This window comes from Elephantulus edwardii, unplaced genomic scaffold (genome assembly GCF_000299155.1).
Source record: "Elephantulus edwardii isolate Elephantulus edwardi_28Jun2011 unplaced genomic scaffold, EleEdw1.0 scaffold00220, whole genome shotgun sequence".
In the NCBI taxonomy this organism is placed as follows: domain Eukaryota; kingdom Metazoa; phylum Chordata; class Mammalia; order Macroscelidea; family Macroscelididae; genus Elephantulus; species Elephantulus edwardii.
In genome coordinates, this window is record NW_006399970.1 from 1,173,201 (window position 1) to 1,199,622 (window position 26,422).

Below are 26,422 nucleotides of genomic sequence, written 5' to 3' on the forward strand. Positions count from 1 at the left end.
AAAAAAAATCCTTAACAAACATTTAGCCAATGGAATCCAAAAGCACATCAAAGAAATCATGACCAAGTAGGATTCATAAGAGGTATGCATGGATGGTTCAACATAGGCAAAATAACACAATTCACCACATTAACAAAGCAAATAACAAGAACCATATGATCTTAGCAATTGATGCAGAAAAGACATTTGACAAAATCCAACACCACTTCCTGATAAAGACTTTCAGCAAAATGGAATAGAAGATAATTTTCTCAACATAGTGAATAGTCTATATGCAAAACCAAGAGCCAATATCATCCTCAATGGAGAAAGACTATCAGTATTTTCCTTGTGAACAGGGACCAGGCAAGGATGTCCACTGTCGCCACTTCCATTCATTATTGTATTGGAAGTACTTACTGAGGCAATATAAAAAGAGAAGGAAATAAAAAGCATTCAGATATGCAAAGAGATGGTTAAACTGCCACTTAATGTAGATGATATGTTAGCTTCCAGAGAAAACCTCAAGGACTCAACAAAAACAACAAAAATGTTAGGGCTTGTAGACCAATTTATTAGAGTGGCAAGATATAAAATAAAAAATCAGTGGGATTCCTCTACAGTAACAAAGAGAACTCAAAGAAACCAAGAAAGCATTACCATTTACAATAGCAAACCACAAACTGAGATACTTGGGACTGAACTTAAGTAGAGACAAAAAAGACCTGTATAATGAAAACGAGCAATGATTTTCAAATCACTTCCTAACTTGGGAAGACCTGGAGAGCATTATACTGAGTGAAATAACTCAGTCCCGTAAGGACAAATACTGTATAAGACCATTATTGTAGAATGAGTATGGGGATCCAAAAGTGGGGTGGGAGAGCAGAGGGGTGAGGATGGGTGGAGGTTGGAGGTGAGTAATCATAGGGTCACACAATTTTATGGGTGGGGGGGTGAAAGAAATCGGAAAGATCTGGTGTGAAAAACAATATGTATTAACTTTGTAAATAAAACATTATAAAATTTTTTCAAAGGTTTTGTAATAACATATAGGGTTTTGTTTTTTTTTAAAAAAAAAAAAAAGCCAAACATAGAAAAATTCCATGTAACTCAGCTATCCCACTGCTAGGAATATACCCCAAGAAAATGAAAAATGAAGCATGAATGGAGTCATGTACACCTATGTCCATAGAGTGTTATTCACAAAAGCAAGAAAATGGAAACAGACCAAGTCCCCATCAACAAATGGATTAAATCACGTAATGGAATACTATGTAGCACTGAGGAACAATGATTCTGTAGAATAGAGAGCATTATGCTAGGTGAACTAACCCAGTCTCGTAAGGACAAATGCTACATACAGTCATTATTGTAAAAATAGAAAGGTAACTAGTAAGACATGTATAAATGTCTAAAAGTGAAAGAGGATGGAAAGCATTTAGGATAGTAGAATTTAGTGGGCTGATGGTAGTGTAAGGATAGGAAAGATTCCATCGAGACACAAAAAGATAGGGAAATAATAGCCATACATCAAGTAATTAATTCTATAAAATATAATGTGTATGAATGTATAAAACAAAATGTAACCACCCAAATAAATGAAAACTAAAAACTTAAAAAAAAATGTAAATTAAAGATTTCTAAAACACAATGTATATGAATGAAACACAGTGTATATGAATTATTATGTGTAAACTAATAAAAAATAATACAAAAAATGTAAAAACCCCAGTATGTGCCATATGGATAGCTGAGTTCAGAAATGATTGTGAGGTGGGAAGCATCATCCTCTACCTTTTGGATATTGATTTTATGCTCGTTATTATCCACAGGTTAAAACATAGAGCAGGATCAATTGTTGTTGTCAGGTGCTATCAAGTCAGAATGGACTCAAGGTTGACCTTCCAGCAGGTTTTTAGAGGCAGCAAGTCGCACAGGAGGATATTGTCCACCTTCCTCCTGTGGAGCAGCTAGTGGATTAGAACCACAACTAAATGGTAGATTTAGCACAACTAAAATGGTAGGTTTAAACTCAGGTACATTAGTATTTATGTAAGATGCAAATGAATACACTAGTTAAAAGATGAATTTTTTGGACTTCAAAACAACTATATTGTATTTATGAGGTATGTCTTAAACAGTCAGGTACAGAACAAACAAAACCCATTGTCATGATTCTAGTTCAATTCATAGCAAACTCTTAGGACAAAGTACAACTGTCCCATAGGGGGTTCTAAGCTTTTGTTTTATGTGTATCTTTACAAAGGCAGATTGCCACCTCTTTCTCCTGTGAAGTGACTATTTGTCTCACATAACTTGGGTTACATCATCAGGAAGGACCAATCATTGGAGAAGGACATTTGCCTGGTAAAGTGAGAAGGTCATTGAAAAATAGGAAGACCATCAACAAGAGGGATTGACACAATGGTTGCAAAAATGAGCTCAAACACAGCAGTAATTTTAAGGATTATTTTGGACCACCAGACGTGCCTTGGAACTTATTTGGCAACATAACAACTATACACACACACACAAATCCAGAATGTTTGCATTTCAACCATTTTTACATGTACAATTGATGCGGTTTTGACTTCCATTTATGTATTTATTCTGAATGTCTACTAAAATAACCTCATTGCTATCAGGTTGGAACTGAGTGGTAGCTCACTGTCCAGTGGGTTTTCAGAGGCTATAAATTGCATGGGAGGAGACTGCTTATCTTTCTTCTGCTGAGCTGAGATATATTTGAACCACCAGAGAGGATTCCTTTGGATTCTCAGCAAGTTCTTTCTGGAACATAGAACTAGAGCTTCCTGAATATCTACAAAACAGTAAAATTAATAGACAAACAAGGAAATGGAAATCTACTGACCCTAATAAAAAACAGTGTCTTACAATTTCCTGATGGCTGGTACCAAGGGTATAAATTGTAGATCCAAGTAAGATGAAGTTGTGGACAGTTTCAAACTTTGCTCCATCTATCATAATGCTGTCAATAGGTCCAGTGGTAAGAATCATTATTTTCTTGACATTGAGATGCAACCCATATTGAAGACTGTATCCGTCAAACTTCTGCAACAAGTGCTTTAAGTCTTCTTCACTTTCGGGAAGCAAGGTTATGTCACATGCATAATCCTATTATTGTTGAGTCTTTCTCCAACCCTGATACCACATTACTCTTCATAGAGTCCAGCTTCCCGAATAATTTCCTCAGTAGATAGATTGAATAGGTATGGAGATAGAATGTAACCCTCACACATTCCCTTCTAAATTTTAAACCATGTAGTGTTTCCTTGCTCTGTTTGCACAACAGCCCTCTGGTTTAGGTATTGGTTTTGCATGAGCACAATTAAGTGTTCTGGGACTCTCATTCTTCTCAGTGTTAGCCAACACTTGTTCTGATTCACACAGTGGATTGCCTTTGCATAGTCAATATAGCACAAATAGACATTCTTCTAGTATTCTTTCTTTCAGCCAGGATACATCTAACACCAGCAGTTATATCTCTGGTGCCACAGCCTCTTTTAATGATGTCAATTTGAGGACTAGGTCTGTCTGGTTCAGGCCATGGTCTTTCTGATCTTTGCTATGCAGTTGAGAGCTGGACAATGAATAAGGATGACAGAAGAAGAATTAATGCCTTTGAGCTGTGGTGTTGGAAAAGAGGCACTGAACATCCCGTGGATTGTGAAAAGAACAAACAAATATGTCTTGGAGAGAGTGCACTTTGGAGGCAAGAATGCTAAGGCTTCACCTCACATACTTTGGGCATGTTGCTTCACCTCACATACTTTGGGCATGTTGCTAGGAAGGGGGGTATTCTTTGGAGAGGGACATGATGCTCAGAAAGATACAGGGTCGGCAAAGGAGAGGAGAACCCTCAACCAGGTGGACTGTCAATGGGTTCTAATATGTGAGGATGACACAGGATAGGCCAGGGTTAAGGACTGTTGTTCATAAGATTGCTATGGGTCATACTTGACTTAATGGCACCTAGTAACAGCAACAACATCAAAAGCAACAAGAAATTTTTGGAAACAAATATTGAGTGTCCAGATGTTGCAATTCACACACACACACAAAAAGAGGAATTCAAAGCACCTATTTATAAATATATTCAAGGACTTAAAGGGAAATGTGGTTGAAATGAATAAATAAATGAAAGAAATTAACACAAAAAATAGAAACCATATTAAAACAATAAAATGGAAGCTCTTAATTAAAAGTACAAAACTGAAATCACTAGATGCCGTTAACAACAGATTAAAAGGGCAGAAAAGAATGTAACAATGAATTATTTTTTCTTATTTATTTCTTTACTTTTCAGAAAGAAAAGTGAACTGGCGGGGAATGGTGGGCAGGAGGAAAGTGTGCAATTATGAATGAATGGAAATCCAAAGACTCTGTAAACATTTAATAAAATAAATGAAAAAAAAAAGACGACAAAGTTATCACTACTTCGCCAATTGGCAGTGCAAATATATATAACTATAATGACACTTGAAAAAGAGCTCTGGCGGCCTAGTAAGAAGTTGCAATTTATAACCTCTGAAAAATCGCTGTTGGAACTGACCCATAGCTGACCCTCCAGTGGGTTTTCAGAGCCTTAAATCACACAGGAGGAGATTGTCCCTCCTTCTCCCCTGATGAGCCACTAGAAAGCCAATTATGAGTCGATTCCAGTGTGAATGAAGAATAGTGTGAAACACAGTGTATAAACTTTGTAAGCTCAACATCAAGAAGACAAAGATTCTCACCACCGGGCCAACTGGCAGCACCATGATGGATGGCATAGAGATTGAGGTTGTTAACAGGTACAGCTTACTCGGCTCCACAGTCAACGTTCTTGGCACCAGCAGTCAGGAAATTAAAAGAGGAATTGCAGTAGGTAAATCTAGTGTCAGGGATCTCTCGAGAGTACTGAGAAGCAACAGTGTCAGTCTAGAGAGTAAGGTGCACCTAAATCCAGGTCATGGTCTTTGCAGTTACTTGTCATATATAGAGAGCTGAACAATTGACTAAGGACAACAGAAGAAGAATCAATGACTTTGAGTTGTGCAGAAGAAGAGTCTTGAACATGCCATGGACCACCAAGAAAACAAATAGGTCTGCCTTGGAGAGATTGAAACCAGGTTTCTCTGTGGAGGCTAGGATTTTAAAGCTCTGTTTCACATACTTTGGGCATGTCACCACGAGAGACTGATTCTTGGAGAAGGACATTATGATTGGAAGTGTGGAGGGACAGTGAAGGAGAGGAAGACTCTGGATGAGACGGATTGATTCAGTAAGTAGGTCAATAGGAGGTAGGTGTGTCAGAGTCAGATTTGCTCAGGACAGGGCAGGCTTCAGAACCATTGCACGAATGGTTGCTATGAATCACAGGCCACTCAATGGCACATAACATACAAGTCCAAAAGAACCAATGCTTGGCTTGTAATCTTTATTGTATTTTATTTTTATTTTTTTTAGAAAATATATACTTTATTTGGTATTAATAGGTTTGAACATATTCTTTTTTAAAAATTTCCAATCATTCATTGTTACACATTTTTCTCTCTGTCCCCCCTCCCTCCCAGTTTGCTTTTTTTCTTTGGGGAAAAAAGTTCTTTCATTGCAATACAGTTCCCCCCACCCCCCGACCACTTTACTATGCAACTCTTATTCTGGAACTCTTGTCATGCCAATAATGCCTATTCATACTTTTACACAGTTATCTCCCTCGTCTGTTTCAGTGTCATGTATATTATTTATCCCCTCTTTTCTAAATTTCACGCCAACCCCCCTATAAGTCCTGTTCTATAACAGTGGTATTTTACAGCATTTGTCTTTTTATGACTGAGATATTTCACTCAGCATAATGTCCTCCGTGGTCACCCATTTTGTATAATATTTCATGAGTTCTTTCTTTGTTTTTCAGTGCTGCATAATATTCCATTGTGTGACTATACCACAGCTTCTCTAACCATTCATTTGTTGATGGGCACTTAGGCTGTTTCCAACTCCTTGCTACTGTGAACAAAGCCGTGATAAACATGGGTGTGCATATATCTGCTTGGGTGGCAGTTATGGTATCTGGGGTATATTCCCAGTAGTGGAATTGCTGGGTCAAATGGTATTTCCGTTTGCAACGTTTTGAAACAGTGCCATACAGCCTTCTGTGGTGGTTGCACCATTTTACACTCCCACCAACAATGAGTAAGGGTTGCAGTTTCTCCACAGCCTTGCCAGCATTTGTTGTTTGCTGTTTTGTTAAATTTTGCTATTGTTACAGGAGTGAGATGATACCTTATAGTTGTTTTGATTTGAATCTCTTATAGTTAAGGATTTTGAACATTTCTTCATGTGTTTGTTCGCCATGTTTTCTTTGGTGAAATGTCTGTTCATATTCTGTGTCCATTTTTCATTTGGGTTGCTTACCTTTATCTTGTCGTGGTGTCTCTAATGTATTTTTGTTATCCATTTCATCTCTTCCTGCTTTTTTAAAACTCCAATATGATTATCTTTTATTTTTTAAACTGTGATTTTAAGGAAAGTTTGCAGAGAGATTGGGCTTTCGTTCATTGATCGCTGCTCATTTTCATCCTCCTGTTTCTTTCCCTTCACTCCAAATCACTTTATAATGCACTTCTCACTCCAAATTGTTAATAGTCATACATATAAAGCCTAGACATACATTCCTTTCAGAAGACCTTTCCTTCTGTTCCAATGTGCTGTTCATGTTCTAGTCTCTTTTCTTGTTCCCTTCTTCACAGTGTCAATCTTATGTTTATAACAGCAGTCTATGCACTATTTTCCCTTCTGTGAGTGAGATACTCCACTTAGCATAATGTCTCCCACACTAATCTCTGTTGTTTGGTGTTTTACAAGTTCATGGATTTTTCAGTGCTGCATAATATTCCATTGTGTGACAGTGTCATGGTTTTTCTATCCATTAAATTTTTAATTTATAACATAAACAGGCTTCCTAACTTAAAGAACACCCTACAATCAGGAGAGAATAAAATAGATGAACGGGACCTTCTAAAAAGCAAATCCCTGCTCACCTGCTCACATAAACACACACACACACACACACACACACACACACACACACACAACACCAAAACCACACAACCCAACAACAACAACTCCTACAGGGCAAAAAGGAAACCCACAAATTTGGGGGAAATATTTGGAAATGACATATCTGACAAAAAACTCATATCTAAAATTTATCAAACACCCAAGCACCTAAACAGAAAAAAGGCAACCCAGTCACAAAATGGGCACCAGATGTGTACAGCTACTTCACCAAAAAAGACATTCAGATGGCCAAAAACACATGAAGACACGTTCAAAATCTCTATGTATCACCGATACGCAAATCGAAACCACAATGGCATACTATCTCACCCCAGCAACAATAGTGAAATTCAACACAGCAAGCAACAAATGGTGGTGAGGATGTAGAGACTGAATGTAAAATAGTATAACCATTATACTATTTAGCAGGCAGTCTGGCGCTGTCTTAAAAAATTGGAAGTAGAAATACCATTTGACGCAGTTATCCCACTACTGGGAATATGCCCTAAAGTCACCAGAGCCATAATGCAAACAGATGTATGCAAACCCATGTTTATTTCAGGATTATTCACAGTAATTCACACAATAGCAAAGAGATGGAAGCAGCCCAATGCCTGTCACTTTTTGCTTTTTTTTAAATTATTTACTTTGACCCTTGCTATAGTATTCTGTCCTTGCCACAATTTTCCCCCTTTACTTCTGAAGCCTTTTTCCTTTTCTAATATATTTCAATTAAGACTTTAAAATTGCATTTATAAACTGCTTACTTACTACCCAAATTGTTGTGAAGTGTGGTTTCATTATTCTTATTCAGTACATCAACAGAAAACTGCCAGACGGACAAGGCTGGGTCTAGAAGTGGTCGTGGCACAACATCAGATGGATCTTGGCAGAAAGCAGAGAGTACTAGAAGAATGTCTGTGTTTCATTGACTATGCAAAGATATTTGACTGTGTGGATCACAACAAACTGTAACTAATTTCTAAGAATGGGAATCCCAGAACACTTGATTGTGCTCGTGTGAAACATATGCCACACCAGGAAGCAGTTGTCAGCACAGAGCAAGAAAACAGTGTGGTTCAAAGCCAGGAAAGGAGTGTTTCAGGAATGCATCTTGTCTCCATATCTTTTCAATCTATATGCAGAGTAGATCATTTGGGAGGCTGAGCTTTATGAGGAGGAATGTGGCATCAGAATTGGAAGAAGACTCATCAACAACCTATGTTATGCAGATGACACAACCTTGCTTGCTGAAACCGAGCAGGACCTGAAGTGCTTGCTTCAGAAGGTCAAGGATTGTAGTCTTCAATATGGATTGAAGCTCAACATCAAGAAGACAAAGATTCTCACCACTGGGCCAATTGGCAATACCTTGATAGATGGAGAAGAGATAGAGGTTTTTAATAATTACAGCTTGCTCAGTTCCACAATCAACACTCTTGACACCAGCAGTCAGGAAATCAAAAGACGAATTGCATTGAGAAAATCTGCAATTATTTATTGCAGATAAATAGGTCTTTATCTCTTATAGTTGTATTGGTTGGTTTTTTGTTTGTTTGTTTATGTGAGCAGGGTCCTCTCCAAAGTACTGAGAAGCAACGATGTCAGTCTAGAGACTAAGGTGCACCTGATCAAAGCCATAATCTTCACAATTACTTGTACTGCATCAGAGAGCTAGAGAATGATAGAAGAAGAATAGATGCCTTTGAGTTGTGGTGCTGGAGAAGAGTCTTGAATATACCATGGACTACCAAGAAATCAAGTCTGTCTTGGAGAGATTGAAACAAGGTTTTATTTGGAGGCTATGATTTTGAAGCTTTGACTCACATACTTAGGACATGTGACTAGGAAGAACCAGCCCTTGAAGAAGGACATCATGCCTGGAAAGGTGGACAGACAGTGCAGAAGAGGAAAACCCTGGGTGACATGGATCCATACAGTAACTGGGGCAATGGAGGTAGGTGTGTCAGAGTCAGTGAGACTGGCGCAGGACCGGGCAGGCTTCAGAGCTGCTATCCATAGGGTTGCTATGAGTTGTAAGTGACTTGACAGCACACAACAACAACAACAACATTCAGTTCATAACCCTTTATGATTTCCATTTGATTTTTTTCCTTGACGTGTTGGTTGTTCTAAGAAAAGTTTGGGGATTTTGGTACTTTTTTTTTTCTTATTGGCATATTTCCTGTCTCAGTTACAGTGCTCAAATTTGTAAAGCTTTGTTCAATTCCTAAGCCCTTGGCCTCCAGAACTGTTGGCTAATTGCAGTGAAATAGTCCTAGTGGGCCATTCTGGGTCTTTTTTTCTCCACAGCCTTGTCTCTATAATTTTTTTCCTTCCTTGAAGAATATTCATTGCCTTAAGATTTATTTTCGGCTATTTTTCCAGTTGTCCTAAGCACAAGAGTTAATCTAAATTACCGAGTCTTCTGTAACTAAAAGCAGTAAGAGTAGTGATTTTTAATTGCTTTAAAAGTCATAATAGGGTAAGCATGAGAATCAAGAAACATCTAGGACAGAGAGCATTAAAAGATTTAGCAGGAATAGAGAACCAATAAAAACACCAACCTGTGTCTAATGAATAGAAACAATGGGAAATAGCATGGTATTTATATTAGTTATGAATTACTGCATTACAAATTACAACTCATTTGCTCACATAAAAAAACCAACCCCCAAAACACATATCTCACAGTTTCTGTGGGTCAGTAAATCAAGCGTGGCTTTATTAGCTCTTCACCTTAAGGTTCCCCACAGGGTTGGTGTAGACTCTTGCATATCTTATGGACTTCAAAAAAAACCAAAGATATGTGTCTAGAATATGGGAAAATTAGACAGGTAATAGTTAATATGTGACAGATGACTTCTGGAAATGCAGCAAATAAAAGATCAGAGCCCAAGTAACAAGGAAAACAGGACAAGATTTCATGGAAACAAATGATGTTTGGACAGAAATTGAACCATAAAAATCTCCCTAGCCTCTTCTGAGATTTAATGCACGGTGACAGTGGCACAAAGCTATACAGCTGAAAATAGAAACAAGTTCACCTAGAGGCCGTGCATACTTTTGTGGGAAGAAAAACAAAACAGCATCTGTGCATGATGTGAATTCGTTTTGCCCACCGTAATCATCTGAGAATATTCTATCACTCAACATGAGTTTATGTGCTTAATGATTGATATATATGCTCTAAACTGATTTTACACTAAGCATCTCAGTGTATTTTGAGTGTAGAGGCCAACTCTCATTTAACAAAGTATATAGTCTTGGTAGTGCTGAGGAGTGGCGACAAGTAGGTCAATTTATCCTAATTTTTGAAACCAGTCATCTAATTTTTGCTCAAGTTCATGAATGATTGCATACTTGGAAGTGTTTCATGTCAGTTTTATACATACATATTCAAATGCCAACTATTTTAATAAGTTTTTAATGTTTTGGGGTTTGTGTGTTGTTTTGTTTTTTCTATATAGGATCCAAATGAAGATACAGAGTGGAATGAAATCCTAAGAGACTTTGGCATTCTTCCCCCAAAAGAAGAGCCGAAAGATGAAATTGAAGAAATGGTTTTACGTTTACAGAAAGAAGCAATGGGTATAGTTGTGCCCCTGGTGGGCTGGGTGAAGAGGCTAGAAGAGTTATAATAGTAATAGCATATTTCATGAGCTGAGAGTAGGAGGGAGGATGTTAAAGTCATTTAATTTGAACCCCATGAGTAATTTCAAAATTGGGATGCTGGCACTGTTGTTGTTGTTGATTGCCTTCGAGTTGAGCACGACTCATAGCAACCCTATAGACAAAAGGCCTGAAACCCCTCTACAACTATCAATGTTTATCAAAGTTCATAGAGTTTCCAGAGGCATGTTATTTAAGAAGTGGGTGCCACTCCTGCTTCCAAAACCGTCATAGTATGTTATTGTTTTTATGTGCCACTGAGTCGCCTGCGATGTATAGTGACCCTATGTACAGCAGCTCTAAACCCTTCCTTGTCCTGAGCCAGTATCACTAATTCAGACACACCAACCCCCATAGCCCCAGTTACTGTATCAATCCATCTCATTCGGGGTCTCCCTCTCCCGCAATGTCCATCCACCATTCCAAGCATAATGTCTTTGTCTTAGGACTGATCTCTCCTGGCCATGTGCCCCAAAAATTGAGGTGGAGCTTCAAAATCCTAGCCTCTAAGGAAAGACTTGATTTCACACTCTCTAAGACAGACCTATTTGTTTTCTTGGCAGTCCATGGTATGTTCAAGACTCTTCTCCAGCACCACAACTCAAAGGCATTTATTGTTCTTCTGTCATCCTTAGTCATTTTCCAGCTCTCTGAAGCATAACAATTAACTGAGAAGACCATGGCCTGGATTAGAGTCATCTTTGTATCTAGACTGACATTGTTGCTCTTCAGCACTCTGGAGAGGTCCATGACAGCAGATTTTCCAAATGCAATTCATCTTTTGACTGTTGATCATAGATCCAAGCAAGTTGTAATTGTTAACAACTCAATCTCTTCTCCATCCAATATGGTGCTGCCAGTTGGCTCAGTGGTGAGAATCTTTGTCTTCTTGATGTTGAGCTTCAATCCATATTGAAGACCACAGTCCTTGATGTTTTTGCAGCAAGAGCTTCAGGTCGTCCTCAGTTTCAGCATATTGTAGGTTGTTAATGAGTCTTCTTCTAATCCTAATGCCACACTCCTCCTCATAAAGCCCTGCTTCTCGAATGATCTGTTCTGAATACAGATTGAAAAGGTACAGGGACAAGATACATCCCTGATGCCCTCCTTTCCTGATTTTGAACCGTGCAATGTTTCCTTGCTCTGTTCTGAGGACTGCTTCTTGGTCTAGATTTTGTATAAGTATGAGCAAGTGCTCTGAGATTCCCATTTTCCTCAAGGTTAGCCACAATTTGTTGTGATCCACGCAGTCAAATGCCTTTGCATAGTCAATGAACCACAGGTAGACATTCTTCTGGTACTCTCTGATTTCTGCCAAAATCCATCTGACATTGGCAATAATGTCCCTAGTGCCATGACCTTTTCTAAACTCAGCCTGTATTTCTGATAGTTCTCTGTCAATGTTCAAGTCTTTTCTGGATAATCTTCAGCAGGATTTTGACTCTGTATATACTCCTTCCATCTGCTTTAATGCTTCTTGAATCATTCAATATCCTACCCATAGCATCCTTAAGCATTGCAACTCATGGCTTGAATTTATTATTTATTTCTTTCAGCTTAAAACATGCCGAGCGAGTTCGGCCCTTTTGATTTTCCAACTCCAGCACCTTGCACATTTCATTATAATATTTTGCCTTGTCTTCCCAAGAAGCCCTTTGAAATCTTCTAGTAAGCTCCTTAAACTTCTTGATTTATTCCCTTTGCTTAGGCTTCTCAGTGCTCTATTTCAAAGTCTCTTCTGCCATCCATTTTCTTTTCTTTTTCTTCCTTCTTAGTAATGACATTTTGCATTCTTCATGAACAATATTCTTGATATCTTTCCACAGCTTATTTGGTCTTCATTCATTAGTATTCCTGAGTCCTGTGGATATGATTTAACCTTCTTTAGTTTTAATTTGAACTTGCATATAAGCAGCACCTGGCCTAGTTTTTACTGCTGATATTGAACTTCTCCAACAGTTCCTTCCACAGATATAATCAGTCTGATTCCTGTGCATCCCATTAGGTGAAATTCAAGCGTATAGCTTGCGTTTATGTTTCTTATAAAAGGTATTTGCTATGAACAGATCATTGATTGTACAGAATTCTATCATTCTTATCTCCAGCCTCATTTCTGTCACCAAGTCCATATTTCAGACTACTGATCCTTCTTCCTGATTCCCAACTTTTACATTCCAGTCACCCAGTATCATTAAAGCATCCTAGTTACATGTTCAATCGATTTCTGACTGCAACAATTAATAGAAGTCATGTATTTCCTCCTCTTTGGCTCTGGTTGTAGGCACATAAATTTGAATGACAGTCGTATCAACAGGTCTTCCTTGTATGAGTATGTATATTGTCCTGTCACTCACAAGATGGATCTAGAAATGGCCTTTTTAACTATGAAAGCAACCCTGTTTTCCCCCACCTTTTCATCTCCAGCATAATAGAGCATATGATCTTGGGATTCAAAATGTCCCATGTCAATCCATCTCATTTCACTAATACCCAATATATCAATATTTATGCACTCCATTTCTTTCTTTACAATATCTAGTTTACTCTACATTCATGCTTCTCACTTTCCACATACCAACTGTTAGTTTCTTCTTGTAACTGTTTCTCCACCTTTGTGTTTCCAAATTTGAGGGCTTAACTTCAGTTGCCATGTCTGTTATCTTAGGGCACACTCCAAGTGTGCTCTACTGTACATAGGGGTTTCAAAGGCCAGTTATGTTTCAGAAGTGGATGGCCAATCTTTCTTCGTAGGCACCTAATATGGTTAAATTGCATATTAAAAGTCACATACTCATTAGTAGTAGCAAAAATACCCTATTTTCAGCTAGGAAAGTTTTTCTCTTCCAGTATATCCCTCTACCTGCAACTTCCTTCTATTTATGTAATAAATAATATCATTAAGGAGCTCTGGTAACCTAGTCGTAAGGGGCTGTGCTGCCAACCGAAAGGCATGTGGATCGAACCCACGAGTTGCTCTACAGAAGAAAGATGGGCAATATCCTCCCATATGACATCAATAGTCATTTCATTTATCAAGGCTTCTCAGTACTTAAAGAGAGCTACATGTTGATGTATGGGATCAAATTAATATTTCAGATCTGATGGCATGGTGTGCTGTGTGTTCCAGTGTTAACTAAAACTCACTCACTCATTGCCATTTAATCAGAACTATCTCTTCATTAGCCCTCCAGTAAGCAGTTTTTAAGAAGTTTTCCAATAGGAGGATATCAACTCTTCTCCTAAGTCTTACTTGTAGACAGGAAGCACTAGAGAGACATATCACAACTCCCTACCGACTGACTACACCACAAGTTCAAACTCACCAGGTATTCTACGGGACAAAAATAGGCTGTCCTCTTCTGTGAAGATTTCCAGCTTTGGAAACTCAATGGAGGGTCTTGATGGACTTGACTCAAAGGCAGTGGGTTTAGTTTTGGGTTTGGAATTGATTTTTACATCTACCATTAAATTTATAGTAATAGTTCCGTAAACTTTAAGAGAGTGATAACACTTAAGTATTGCAGTTTTTCCAACATTTACTCTATTGTGTGACTAGCTGTTCCAAGTTTCTTGAAAGGTAACACTGATGTACACTTAGATAAGATACTATTTTTTCCACAATAAGGGTAAAGTAAGGAAATCTTTTAAGCAATTCAGTTAAATCCAAATTGTGTTATTTTAGTTAAACCATATGAGAAGATGAGTCTTGCACAGTTGAAGGAAGCTGAAGATGAATTTGATGACGAAGATATGCAAGCTATTGAAATATATAGGTACAATGATTTAATGGGATTAATTATGAGTTTCTTTTCTTCATTTTTTGGCCTTTACTTAAATAGAACCTTTACCAGTAATATACAGCAGAACTTTACTAAGTTACATATGAATAAAGTAGAAAATAGCAATTTTTAAAATGTCACAATTCTCCTTCTAATAAAGGTATCTTTTACTAGTTTCTGTGAAACAATTATATATATTACATAAGACACATTCCTTGAGGTATTATTGCCAGTTTCACAGTGATAAAGGAGTTTGCTTACTTCTCCCCAAAGTTAATGAGATGAGGTAGGGCTGCAATGAAGCAGATGTTGATGAGTCAGCTCCCAATTCTAATTAATAGTGACCCTCTGTACAAGAGATTGAAGCATTGCCTGGCCTTGTGCCATCCTGACGACCTCTGCTGTACTTAAGCTCATCCAGGGACTGGCCCTCCTGACAGCATGTTTGACGTATGTGAGACAAAGTGTCACAATCTTTGCTTCTAAGGAGTACAGTGGCTCCACTTTGCCAAGACAGATTTGTTCTTTCGGCAGTCCTTTGCAGCAAGGGTAATAAGGCATGTTGTCTGTGTGTTGTGGGGTACATTCACAAACTCTTGAACTCAGAAGTAGATTGAGGGAAGACCATTTTTTCCGTACACATCTAACACGTGCATCACAGTTTTAAGCCATTGTTCTGGCAGCAGGTATACTCCTTCGGTTGGTTGTTACTCACCTCATTGGAGCTGGGACTAGCTCATGGCTGATCTTCCAGCAGGTTTTCAGAGGATGTAAATTGCACAGGAGAAGGCTGCCTATCTTTCTCCTGCAGAGCAGCTGATGGATTTAAACCGAATGCCTTTGAGGTGACAGTGCAACCCCTTACCCAGTAGGTCATTTGACTTCCCTCTGGTGATATTAGGGCCCATGATTGGACCAGTAGTTTCTGATTCCTCAATTTTTAGATCGTGCCAAAGAAAGCCGTTCCCTTTGCAGACCAGTTCTACAGTGTTGCACGGGGAGTCATTTCTGTTAGTCCAGCCCACAGCCTACTCCTTCTGTCTTTCATTATATTTGTATGCCGTCAATTCTTTATATATAATTCCTTTCCGCTTAAAATAGTTAGAGAGCTTTCTGTTTATGCAGCTGAAACCCAAGAGAAAAGAGAGTTGAAAGCTGTAGATCATTGAACATTTGATGACTTCCTGGTGGAAAAACTAACCTATATGCTTCCCTCTCTCCTTCCCAAATACTACTGAAATAACAAAAAGTTAAAGGGAGCGGGGAAGAAATTAGGCATAGTTTCGTCTTCCCTGAAAGAAAACTTTTAAAATCAGTTTAAGATATTAAGGTAATGAAATAAAATTGAAGAAACTTAATGATAGTTACACTGAATACTTACTGCATTCCGAGTCAAGCTCATAAAAGACTTTTGGAATAACACCAGTTCTGAGTCTATATCTATATCACATGAGGGAATTTGATGGACTTTAATTTGAAAACTCTAAGAAAGCCTTGGACTTGAATTATTATCCTTGGCATTCACTTTGTAGGCTTGAAGTTTGCTTAAATTATTTGCTATATATATAAAGTGAGATATTTAAATGAATGTGCTTTTTTAATAAAATAAAAATTTCATTAAAAATAAATAAAAGCAATAAATTTGGGGCTGGAAGTATTTAAAAATTTTCATCACTGCCATACTTCCTAAACTATTAGCTGTATTTTTTCTTTATTTATTTAACATGTGAAGTAATGCCAGAGAAAGGAGGGGAATAAGTAGCTTGAGCTAACTTAGAGTCACAGAATCATTGGATATTAGGAAATTTACAAAAATGTTAGAAGCCATTTTAATTTTCCTCATGAATCTAACCATTCAACAACTGAATTGTTAAAATATGTACATTTTCAGAGAACTTGTGTGGTACAAATGTGAAGATTTCAGTGGAAAAAGAATAACTCTGTGGCATGAGCAAGATGACACATCCTTGATTGCTGAAAGGGGGACTTGAAGCACTTGCTGCAGTAAATGAAGGACCTTCAGATTTCTAGGCACAAACTGGTGATCACATCCAGGGCTTCATCCTTTTGTTTAAATATGTCAGGCAATATTCTATCAATTCCTGGGGTCTTATTCTTTGACAATTCCTTCAGAGTAGCTTCTCCCTTACCATTGCTTCTTGATCATACGCTATTTCATTGTTCTGTGTTGGCCAATTCTTTTTGATACAGTGACCGTGTACTCCTTCCATCTTCTTTTGAGGCTTCCTGGAACATTCTATATTCTACTGTTGCATCCTTAAGTATTGCAACTCGAGGCTTGAATTTTCTTTTCTTCAGTTCTTTCAGCTTAAGAAATGTAAAGAGAGTTCATCTGTTTTGATTTTCTGACTCCAGCTCTTTGAACATGGCATTATAACTTTGCTTTGTCTTCTGAGCTGCCCTTTGAAATCTTCTTTTCAGCCCTTTAACTTTCTGATTTCTTCTCTTCACTTTGGCTTCTCACCATTTTAGTGCAATATTCAGAATCTCTTCTAACATACATCATTTTTTGTCCTTTTTTTGTCTTTGTAATGACTTCTAGGGACAGCTACCTGGCCAACTGACTGGAAAATATCTGTATTTATTACAGTTCCCAAAAAGGCAATCTAACAGAGTGTGGAAATTATCTAACAGTATCACCAATATCACATGCAAGTAAAATCATGCTGAAGATTATCCACAAATGACTAGAAGAGTATATTGGCAGAGAACTGCTAGAAATAAAAGCTAGGTTTAAAAGAGGCCATGGCAGTAGGGATATCATTGCCAATGTCAAATGGATCTTGGCTGAAAGCAGAAAGTACCAAAAGAATGTCTATTGTTGATTTGTTGACATGCAAAGGCAATTGACTGTGTAGATCACAGAAGAATGAGAATCCCAGAACACATAAATCTGTTCATGTGAAATGTATACTTAGACCAGGAAGCTGTTGTACAAACAGAGCAAGAGAACATTACATGGCTCAAAATCAAGAAATGAGGGTGTCAGGAGTGTGTCCTCTCTCCAAACCTTTACAATCTATTTGGAACAGATAATTCGGGAGGCTAGACTTTATGGAAAAGTATATGGCTTCAAGATTGGAGGCATATCAACTACCTGTGCTGTGTAGATGACTCAATCTTGCTTCCTGAATCTGAGGAGTACTTCTGTTGCAGAAGGTCAAGGATTGCGGTCTTCAATATGGAATGCATCTCAACATCAAGTTTCTCACCACTGGGCCAACTGGCAGCATCCTGATAGATGGAGAAGAGATTGTGATTGTTCACAATTTCATCTTGCTCAAATCCACAATCCATACTCTTGGCACCAGCACTAAAGAAATCAAAAGACAAGTTGCTTTGGGATAGTCTGCTGTCAAGGATCTTTCAAGAGTGTTTAAGAGCAACAGTGTCAGTCTAGAGACTTACGTGAACCTGATCCAGGCCATGGTCTTCTCAGTTGCTTGCTATGCATCTGAGAGCTCACCATGACTAAGGGTGACATAAGAAGAAATAATGCCTTTGACTTGTAGTGCTGGAGAACAGTATTCAGCATAACATGGACTGTCAAAAGAACAAACAGGTCTATCCTAAAGAGAGCGAAATCAGGTTGCTCCATGGAGGCAAGCATTTTGAAGCTCCATCTCACATGCTTTGGGCATATTTCCAGAAGGGACCAATCCTTGGAGAAGAACATCATGCTTAGAAGGGTAGAAGGTCAGAACAGGAGAGGAAAACCCTGAATGAGATGGGTTGACACAGTGACTGCCACAATGGGGGGTAGGTATATTAGAGACAGATTGTCTCAGGATAAGACAGAGTTCAAAGCAAAGGCACATAACAATAGCTTTCAATTTGGATTACATCTCAACATCAACAAAACAAAGGTCTTCATTACTAAGCAAATAAATTGCAAAATCATGATAGATGGAGAAAGGATTGAAGTTGTCAGTGATTTGTTCTTACTTGGACTAACAACCAAAAACGTTTGGTACGAGCAGTCAAGAGATCAGGAGATAGATTGCACTGGGCAAGTCTGCTATTAGGAACCTCTCCAAAATATTGTAGAACAGTGATGTCAGTCTAAAGACTAAAGTGCACCTGGTTCAGGACATGGTCTTTTCAATAATGAATAAGGATGATAGTAGAATTGATGCCTTTGAATAGTGGTGTTGGAGAGAGTAATGAATATCTTATTGACTGCCAAAAGAACAAATATGTCTTAGAAAAAATGCAGCTGAAGTGCTTCTTGGAGATAAAAATGGTGACACTTTGTCTCTCATACTTTGGACATGTTTCTAGGAGATACTATTCCTTGGAAAAGGATATAATATTATGCTTAACAAGGTGGATGATCAGCAAAAGAGAAAGACTCCCAGTTGGATGGATTGACACAGTCATTGCAGACACTACAATCACAGGTTGGAAAGATGAATATTTCCAACAACATGGTTGATGGAAAAGATATCATATTGGGAAAGGTAGTGGGTTAGAATAAAAAGGATTATCCTCCACAAGGTGGCTTGACACAGAGACTGTGGCAATGGACGACAGAGTATATCAGAGATGGTGAGAATGGTGCAAAATAGCGTATGGTTCATATCTATTGTTTATAGGATTGCTATGACTCATAGTCAACTCAATGGCACCGAATAGCAGAGTATAGAAATTAATTTGAACAATGTCATTAATACCATATATAAGTAAAATATTGCTGAAGATTACAAAAAAAATGGCTGAAATAGAACATTGACAAAAACTGTCAGATATTCAAGCTAAATTCAGAAGAGAGATATCACCGTGGTCTCAGATGGCTCTTGGCAGAAAGCAGAGAATTTCATTCAGTGGGAAAAGGCATTTTTACTGTGTGGATGGATCATAACAATTTATGGCTAACCTTAAGAAAAATGAGTATTCTAGAACACTTAATTGTGCATGTGAAATGTATTCATAGATTAAGAAGCAGTTATCCAACCAGAACAAGAGAACACTGTGTTTTTTTAAATCTGAAAAGATGTGCACAAGTTTGTATCATTTATCCATCTGATTCAATGTGTATGCTGCAAATAATTTCAGAAGCTGGAGTATATGAAAAGGAATGTGGCATCAAAATTGGAAGAAGACTCATTAACAACCTGTGTTATGCAGATGACAAAACCTTGCTTGCAGAATTTGAAGACTTGAAGCACTTACTGCAGAAGATCAAAGATCTTCAGTATGGGTTGAACATCAAGAAAACTAAAGTGCTCACTACTGGAGTAATATGCAGCAGCTTGAAGAAGAGATTGAAGTTGTCAATTATTTCCTTTTACTTTGATCCACACCAATACTCATGGGACCCTTGCTTTTGTTATGTGCTGTCTCATGCTAAGACTCATACTGATCCTAAGAACAACAGATCAGAGCCTGGCCCTAAACTTTGCCATCTTCAAAAGACGTGGTACATTGGGAAAATATGTCAGGGACCTTTCCTAAGTATTAAAGAGCAGAAATATCAGTTTAAAGATTAAGGTGCACATGATCCAAGCCAGACAGAGTATTTTCAGTTCCTTCCTACGTATATGAATGTTGGACAGTGAATAAGAATGACTGGGGGGTGGGGAAGGGAATTGATTCATTACAATTGTAGTGTTGGTGAAGAGTTTTGAATGTTTCATAGACTACCAAATGAACAAACACATATATCTTGGAGGAAGTACAACCAGGATGGGAAAGGGAAAGAGTCATATAAAGAAATATCCTTAACAAAGTGGATTGGCACAGTGACTGTAATGGTCTCCCACGTGGTGGGCATTATGAGGATGGTGCAGGATAGAAACTAGGACTAAGTTCTGAACTGTTGACCATAGGGTCACTATGAACTGTATTTAAGTCACCTAGCAACAACAACATATGATTCTTTAAAAGACTATATGAATGCTACACATTTTTTAAATATATGGAAATGACCTAAAAATCTAACAGGTTTTAAGTGTAATTTAATTTCCTTTTTTTAATTAGAGAAAAGCGCATGCAGGAATGGAAAGCCCTTAGGATAAAACAGAAATTTGGAGAATTAAAAGAAATTTCTGGAAATCAGTATGTGAATGAAGTCACAAATGCTGACAAGGATGTGTGGGTTATAATTCATCTGTATAGATCAAGGTAATGACCATAGCATTTTCTCAAAATATTAATAAGCTGATGTTTTAAAAACATATATTTCTGGTGAGCTCTGGTGGCCTAGTGGCAAGAAGCTGCACTGCAGTCCCAAAGGTGTGCAGTTTAAATCCACCAGATTCTCTGCTGAAGAAGGAGGGACAATCTCCTCCTGTACCAGTCATTTCTGACTGATTTGATGGTACACACATAAAAAATAATTTTAAAAAAACAAAAACCAAAAACATATATTTCTTATTTTAATATTTTGTAAGACATATAGAAGTAGGCAAGGAAAAGATACACATGGGTACACATATTTAGAGTCTGATTTTCATTGACTCTCAGAATTAAATTAAGTACTTAGAATTATTATAATTTGTAATTTAAAGAGCATGCAACACTTAAAAAAATAAGTACTCTTCAGTAATTAATTTGTAAAACCTTTTCATTTAAAAAAGTTTTATACATATAAAAAGTGTGAAAAAATGAAAACTACGTATATCAGCTACCTATATGCAATAATTCATATTTTACTGTATTTATTTATGTCTGTATATTTACATAAACATTTTAAAGTAAACTATATATAACATAACTTCAGTCCTTTTGTGATTAAAATAGACTTTTAATATTCTGAAAATAATTTCTCCCAATCTTCTGTAAAACTATTATTTTAGTTCTTCCTTAAATATAAGCTATTTTTATTTCAATTATCTCACAGAAAATCACAGAGTATTTAACATGCAATTACGTTTATGATATTATAATTCTAACATATTATGCAATGTTGATAGACACTACATCAAATGTTTTCATGATATATACATATGAGAGTGTTAACATAACTTTAGTCTTATATGTTGTCATTGTTGTTGATTGCTGTCGAGCATGACTCATAGTAACCCCATGAACAAAAGACTTTATTTTTTATTTTCAACAATAAGGATTTCTTCTTGTACATTAATATATTAGCATTTTCACACCTGACAAAAGAAATAATTCCCCTAGTTTTGCATATATATTTCTTGTGGGAGGACACTGGCCACTGGCCATCTTTCTCTTGTGAAGCCACTGGTGGATTCAAACCTTTGGATAGATGGACCCTTTGGGATAGCAGTGCAACTCTCTATCCACTAGCTAACAGAGCTTCCTTCAGGCTATACAAGTCTGGTATTATGATACATCTTATTAGCATCAATGAAGAAATGGCTTATTCTTACCTTTAGAAATGATGCTTGAACCCTTGGCAAAGTCTCCTTCATCCTAGCCATTCCTTGGAGTCCAACAAGTGGTTCCACATATCTTCATAAGCCACTCTGCCATCTTCAGGGTTTGCTTCTCGCCTGGTCCATGCCCATTTGGAATAACCTTATAAAAGTTAATTAGGGAGAATACAATATATGCACGTAAAAGTTGGATGATGAATAAGAAAGACAGGATGGCTTTGAATCATAGTATTGGAGAATAGTACTGAATATATTATGGACTGCCAAGAAAACAAGCAAATCTGTCTTGGAGAATGGTGCAACCAAGATGCTCCTTATAGGCAAAGATGATGATAATTATTTTCATATTTTTGGGGCTTGTTGTCAGGAGGTGCTAGCCCTTGGAAAAGGACATTATGCTGGGAAGATAGGGGGTCTGTAAAAAAGAGGAAGACCTGCAATAAAATGTTAATACACAGGGACTGCAACAGTGTGCTTGAGCATGGTGGAGGCAGTGAGGATGGTGTAGGACAGGATAAGGTTTCAGTCTGTCTTCACTGGGTGGCTGGCTGTAAGTTGTAGTTGATTCAGTGGTACCTAACAACAGCACCACCACCACCATTGTACATATGCAAAGGTCCATAGCCAGGATGCTATTCCCTGGCTACTCCCAAAGCTGCAGTTTTGGGAGAAGGGAGCAGTGCTGTATCATTGCACAGAAGGATAAGGCAGATCATTTGCAATTCTACACCAAAGTGGAGCTGCATATTCCCAGAATTTCATTTCTCATAGAAGGAACATTTCTAATGTCAGTCCTCATTCTCTCTTGCCTTGGGGCTTTTAGCAAGTCCAAGGACAGAAAGCATAATTGTAACCTTCATTGTCCTCATTTTAATGTCTACATAATCAGTCTCTTCTCTTCCAAGGCTTCAGAATGAAAGCAAAAAGCAGTTTATGCCTATTTAAGCTCTGTTGTTTACCATATTAACAGTCAAATGTTGATAGGTTGCCATGTCCCATAATAGGAAACATTACTTTTATTACAGCTAGCATTCTTACTAGATTGATTTTTAAGTTATTTTAAAGTCTTATAATTACCTTTACTAAAACCAATTTCTAGATATTACTAGCATTATTTCCTTAAATAGTGTAGTGATAGATACATTTATAAAACTGACATCTTTATGTGACAAAGGTTAGACAATAAGTTGGCCCATTGGATATCTTTTCTGAGATCCATTATGGCAGAACAGTACTCATTTTTAGTAACAAAGTTAGTTACTTTAAAGGTTATTTTTAGATAAATTAATATAACATTGACAAGTGATTGTCAAGAGCTTAAATGGGGTTTTATCTAGTTTAAACGTAGCAATCATTCTATAGTAGAAAGGTGATGCAATCTTCTCCCATTAAGATTTGTAGTTTTGGAAGCTTGTTGGAAGTTGTCATGAGTCAGAATCAATGTGAGTGGGATTTTGTTTTGTTTTCCAAACACTTAAAGAGTAAGGGCTCTGTCTAGACATAACGGAACAACAAAAACATTCTGAGCAGCACTGAACTTTGCTGCAGTGCTGAGGAATGAGCCTTTTAAGGTGGACAGCACTCCCAATATGACTGGATAAGAGCTGAAGAGAAAATGTTAATGACACGCATGGATTAGAGCTTTTGGGATCTTCATTTGTGTGTGGCAATTCAAAATGAGAAGAAATGGCTGCAGATAGCCATTAATAATCAGGATACTGAATGGATGAAACATGAATCAAGGAAAATTAGAAGTTGTCAGAAATTAAGTGAGCCACATAAAGATGTCATGGACATTAGGAAGTGCAACCAGCGTGCTCTGTAGAGGCAACAATGGTAACACTTTGTGTGTATATTGGTACATGTTGTCAGAAGGCACTAACTCTTGGAAAATTACATGATGAAAAAAAATTTGAAGAAAATGACATGATGCTTGGAAAATTAGAAGGTCAATACAGGGAAGAATGAGATGGGCTGACAAAGTGACTGCAACAATGAGATTGATCTTAGTGGAGATTGTGAGGATAGTGCAGGGCAGGGCAAGACTTGTTCATGGTTCCGCTTCTGCTGTGAGTTAGGGTTGACTTGATAGCACCTAACAATGCATGAGTGAGGTGAAATAGCCTAGTGTTGACCATTTTTTATCAATCATATGGTCTATTATAATAGAAATATAAATGTAAAGGAACAGCATCACATTCATTATGAAAAACATTTCAAGAGCTATCCTCAAGTACAGTGCTGACAGTGATAGGTGATCTAAATACATACAAGGAGGACCTGCAAATACAACTATTATTTAAATTTATACTTTAACTGCTAAAACCAAAGATGAAGATATTATTTCTACCAGCCTTTGGAATATAAAACTTTATCAAGCTGTATAATAATAACTGATTTGTAATGCAAAAGTTGCAAACAAAAAAAGGATTGATTGATAGTTGGAAAATATAGCCCTGGTGTTAGAAACAAGGTCAGAGATTGCATTCTAGAACTTTATAAGACAAATTACTTATTCAATGGAAATACTTAAAAAAGCAAAACCCAAGTTGTGACTATTCGATATACTTTACCAGATGGTAAGTCACAGGAATCAAATGGAATGCATAGCTATAGAGTGGAAAAGGTCAAGAATAAGAAAAAGTCAAAACAAGGCCAGGTACCAACTATGGAACACTCCGTCAAATGCTCATTTATAAACTCAAGGTGAAGATGAAGAAAATGAAAGCAAATCCATAAGAACCAAAATGAAGTTAGAGATTGTCTCAGTAATAGATGTGATGGATTGAACACTAATTACAAAGACCAGATAAGTAGTGGGATGACATCAAGTGTATCATACATAATGAAAGAAAAAAGGCATTACAAAGATAGGAAATAAAGAAAAGCCCCAAAACATGTCAGAAAAGACTGAAAGGTAGAAATAGAGCTTGATAATGATATATACTCTTTTTGTTAAAAACTATGTAAAGATATATATTTTCCCCCTAAGAATCTTATAATGTTAGACTGAGACAAATAGTCTATTGGAATTTTTTAAAGTTATTATGTCTACTATTTCTCTTTTTAGCATCCCAATGTGTTTGTTGGTTAACCATCATCTCAGTCTCCTAGCGAGAAAGTTTCCTGAAACTAAATTTGTTAAAGCCATTGTGAACAGCTGTATTCAGCATTACCATGACAACTGTTTACCAACCATTTTTGTTTATAAAAATGGTCAGATAGAAGGAAAATTCATCGGAATTTTAGAATGTGGAGGCATAAATCTCAAGGTAGAAGGTAAGCATATTTTTATTTTAAAAATTACTTATAACAATAATGTGCAAACTCCTATAAATTAAAAAGTATTATGAAAGTTTCTTTCCTTAAAAATGTGGCTGTTTTCTTTAGTCTTTTTCTGTATGTCCCCAGATTTACTACAGTGATAGATTTGCTTAACAGTTCTGTTTCCTACTGCAAATGAGATGCAAATGGTCTTCTACTTTAGAATCGGAGTCAACCTATCCAACTAAATTTCTCAGTATTTTCTGGTATTCAGGCACTGCTTGCAGACATATGTCACTATTTTGGGTAATCCTACTTTGCTTTATATTCTTTTTCTTTACTTAAAATAGCCTACTATTCTTTATTTTACCTGAAGAAATGCTATTCTTTTTTTAGTATTCTCCAGTCCTATTTATTCCATTATATAATACTGGACAAGTTTAAATTCTACACTTCTCTTCTCTATAGCATGTATTCTCTACAGAATTTAATTTTTTTTTTAGGTAAGCCTTACTCTTTTTTTCCTTCTTTTTTTTTTTCTATTGTAAATTTAGTGAAAACTTACAGAAAGGGTGGTTTTCATGCATTCATTGAAAGACGTTTTCCCTCTTCTCCCTCCCCTAATTAACTTTGTAATGCATGTCTTGTTCAGATTGCCAATTGTCATATATAAAATGTCTCATCATACATTTCTTTCCAGTAGTCCTTCGCTTCCCTTATTCCACTGTAATGCTCATTAGCTATCCATTCATTTTTTTGCTCTCCCACCTTACTATGTCCATCCTGCTTTTTTAACAGTGGTCTCATATAGTATTTCTCTTTTTGTGACTGAGACATTTCATTCAGCATAATATCTTCCAGACTCATCCAAGTTGTTGCCTTCGAATCAAGCACAACTCTATGAACAAAAGGCCTGAAGCCCCTCTACAACTATTGACATTTATCAAAGTTCATAAAGTTTCTAGAGGAATGTTGTTTAGGAAGTGGATGCCACTCCTACTTTCAACAGGGACCTCTACAGAGCTCAAAAGCAACAATGTCAGTCATTGAGTCAGTCACTTGGGGGTGCTATCATTAAGCACCCACATGCAAACCAAAAGCTCTCAGTTTGAACCACTAGCTAGCTACTCTGCAAGAGAAAGATATAGCAGTCTGCTTCCAGAGACATTTACTACCTTAGTAACCCTACACGACAATTCTGTAGGGTCACTGTGAGTTGGCATTAACTTGATGGCAATAGGTTTTGAAAATTGGGTTGCTTCAATTGCTGCAGAATGACCCTCTCTTTTCTGTCTC

General features: G+C 37.2%; 1 protein-coding gene and 1 pseudogene across 1 annotated transcript in view; both read left to right on the forward strand.

Annotated features, from left to right (window-relative positions):
- LOC102862221 overlaps positions 1-9,482 on the forward strand; it is a 102,485-nt pseudogene extending 93,003 nt beyond the window's left edge.
- Positions 9,483-9,851: 369 nt separating this feature from the next.
- The window catches only part of PDCL2 (phosducin-like 2), a 23,332-nt gene continuing 6,761 nt past the window's right edge, over positions 9,852-26,422 (forward strand). Inside the window, exons 1-5 of the mRNA XM_006898096.1 lie at positions 9,852-9,881; positions 10,515-10,635; positions 14,399-14,489; positions 20,496-20,639; positions 24,933-25,141. Of these exons, the coding sequence (XP_006898158.1) occupies positions 9,852-9,881; positions 10,515-10,635; positions 14,399-14,489; positions 20,496-20,639; positions 24,933-25,141 (595 nt within the window). The remainder of the gene's footprint in view (positions 9,882-10,514; positions 10,636-14,398; positions 14,490-20,495; positions 20,640-24,932; positions 25,142-26,422) is intronic.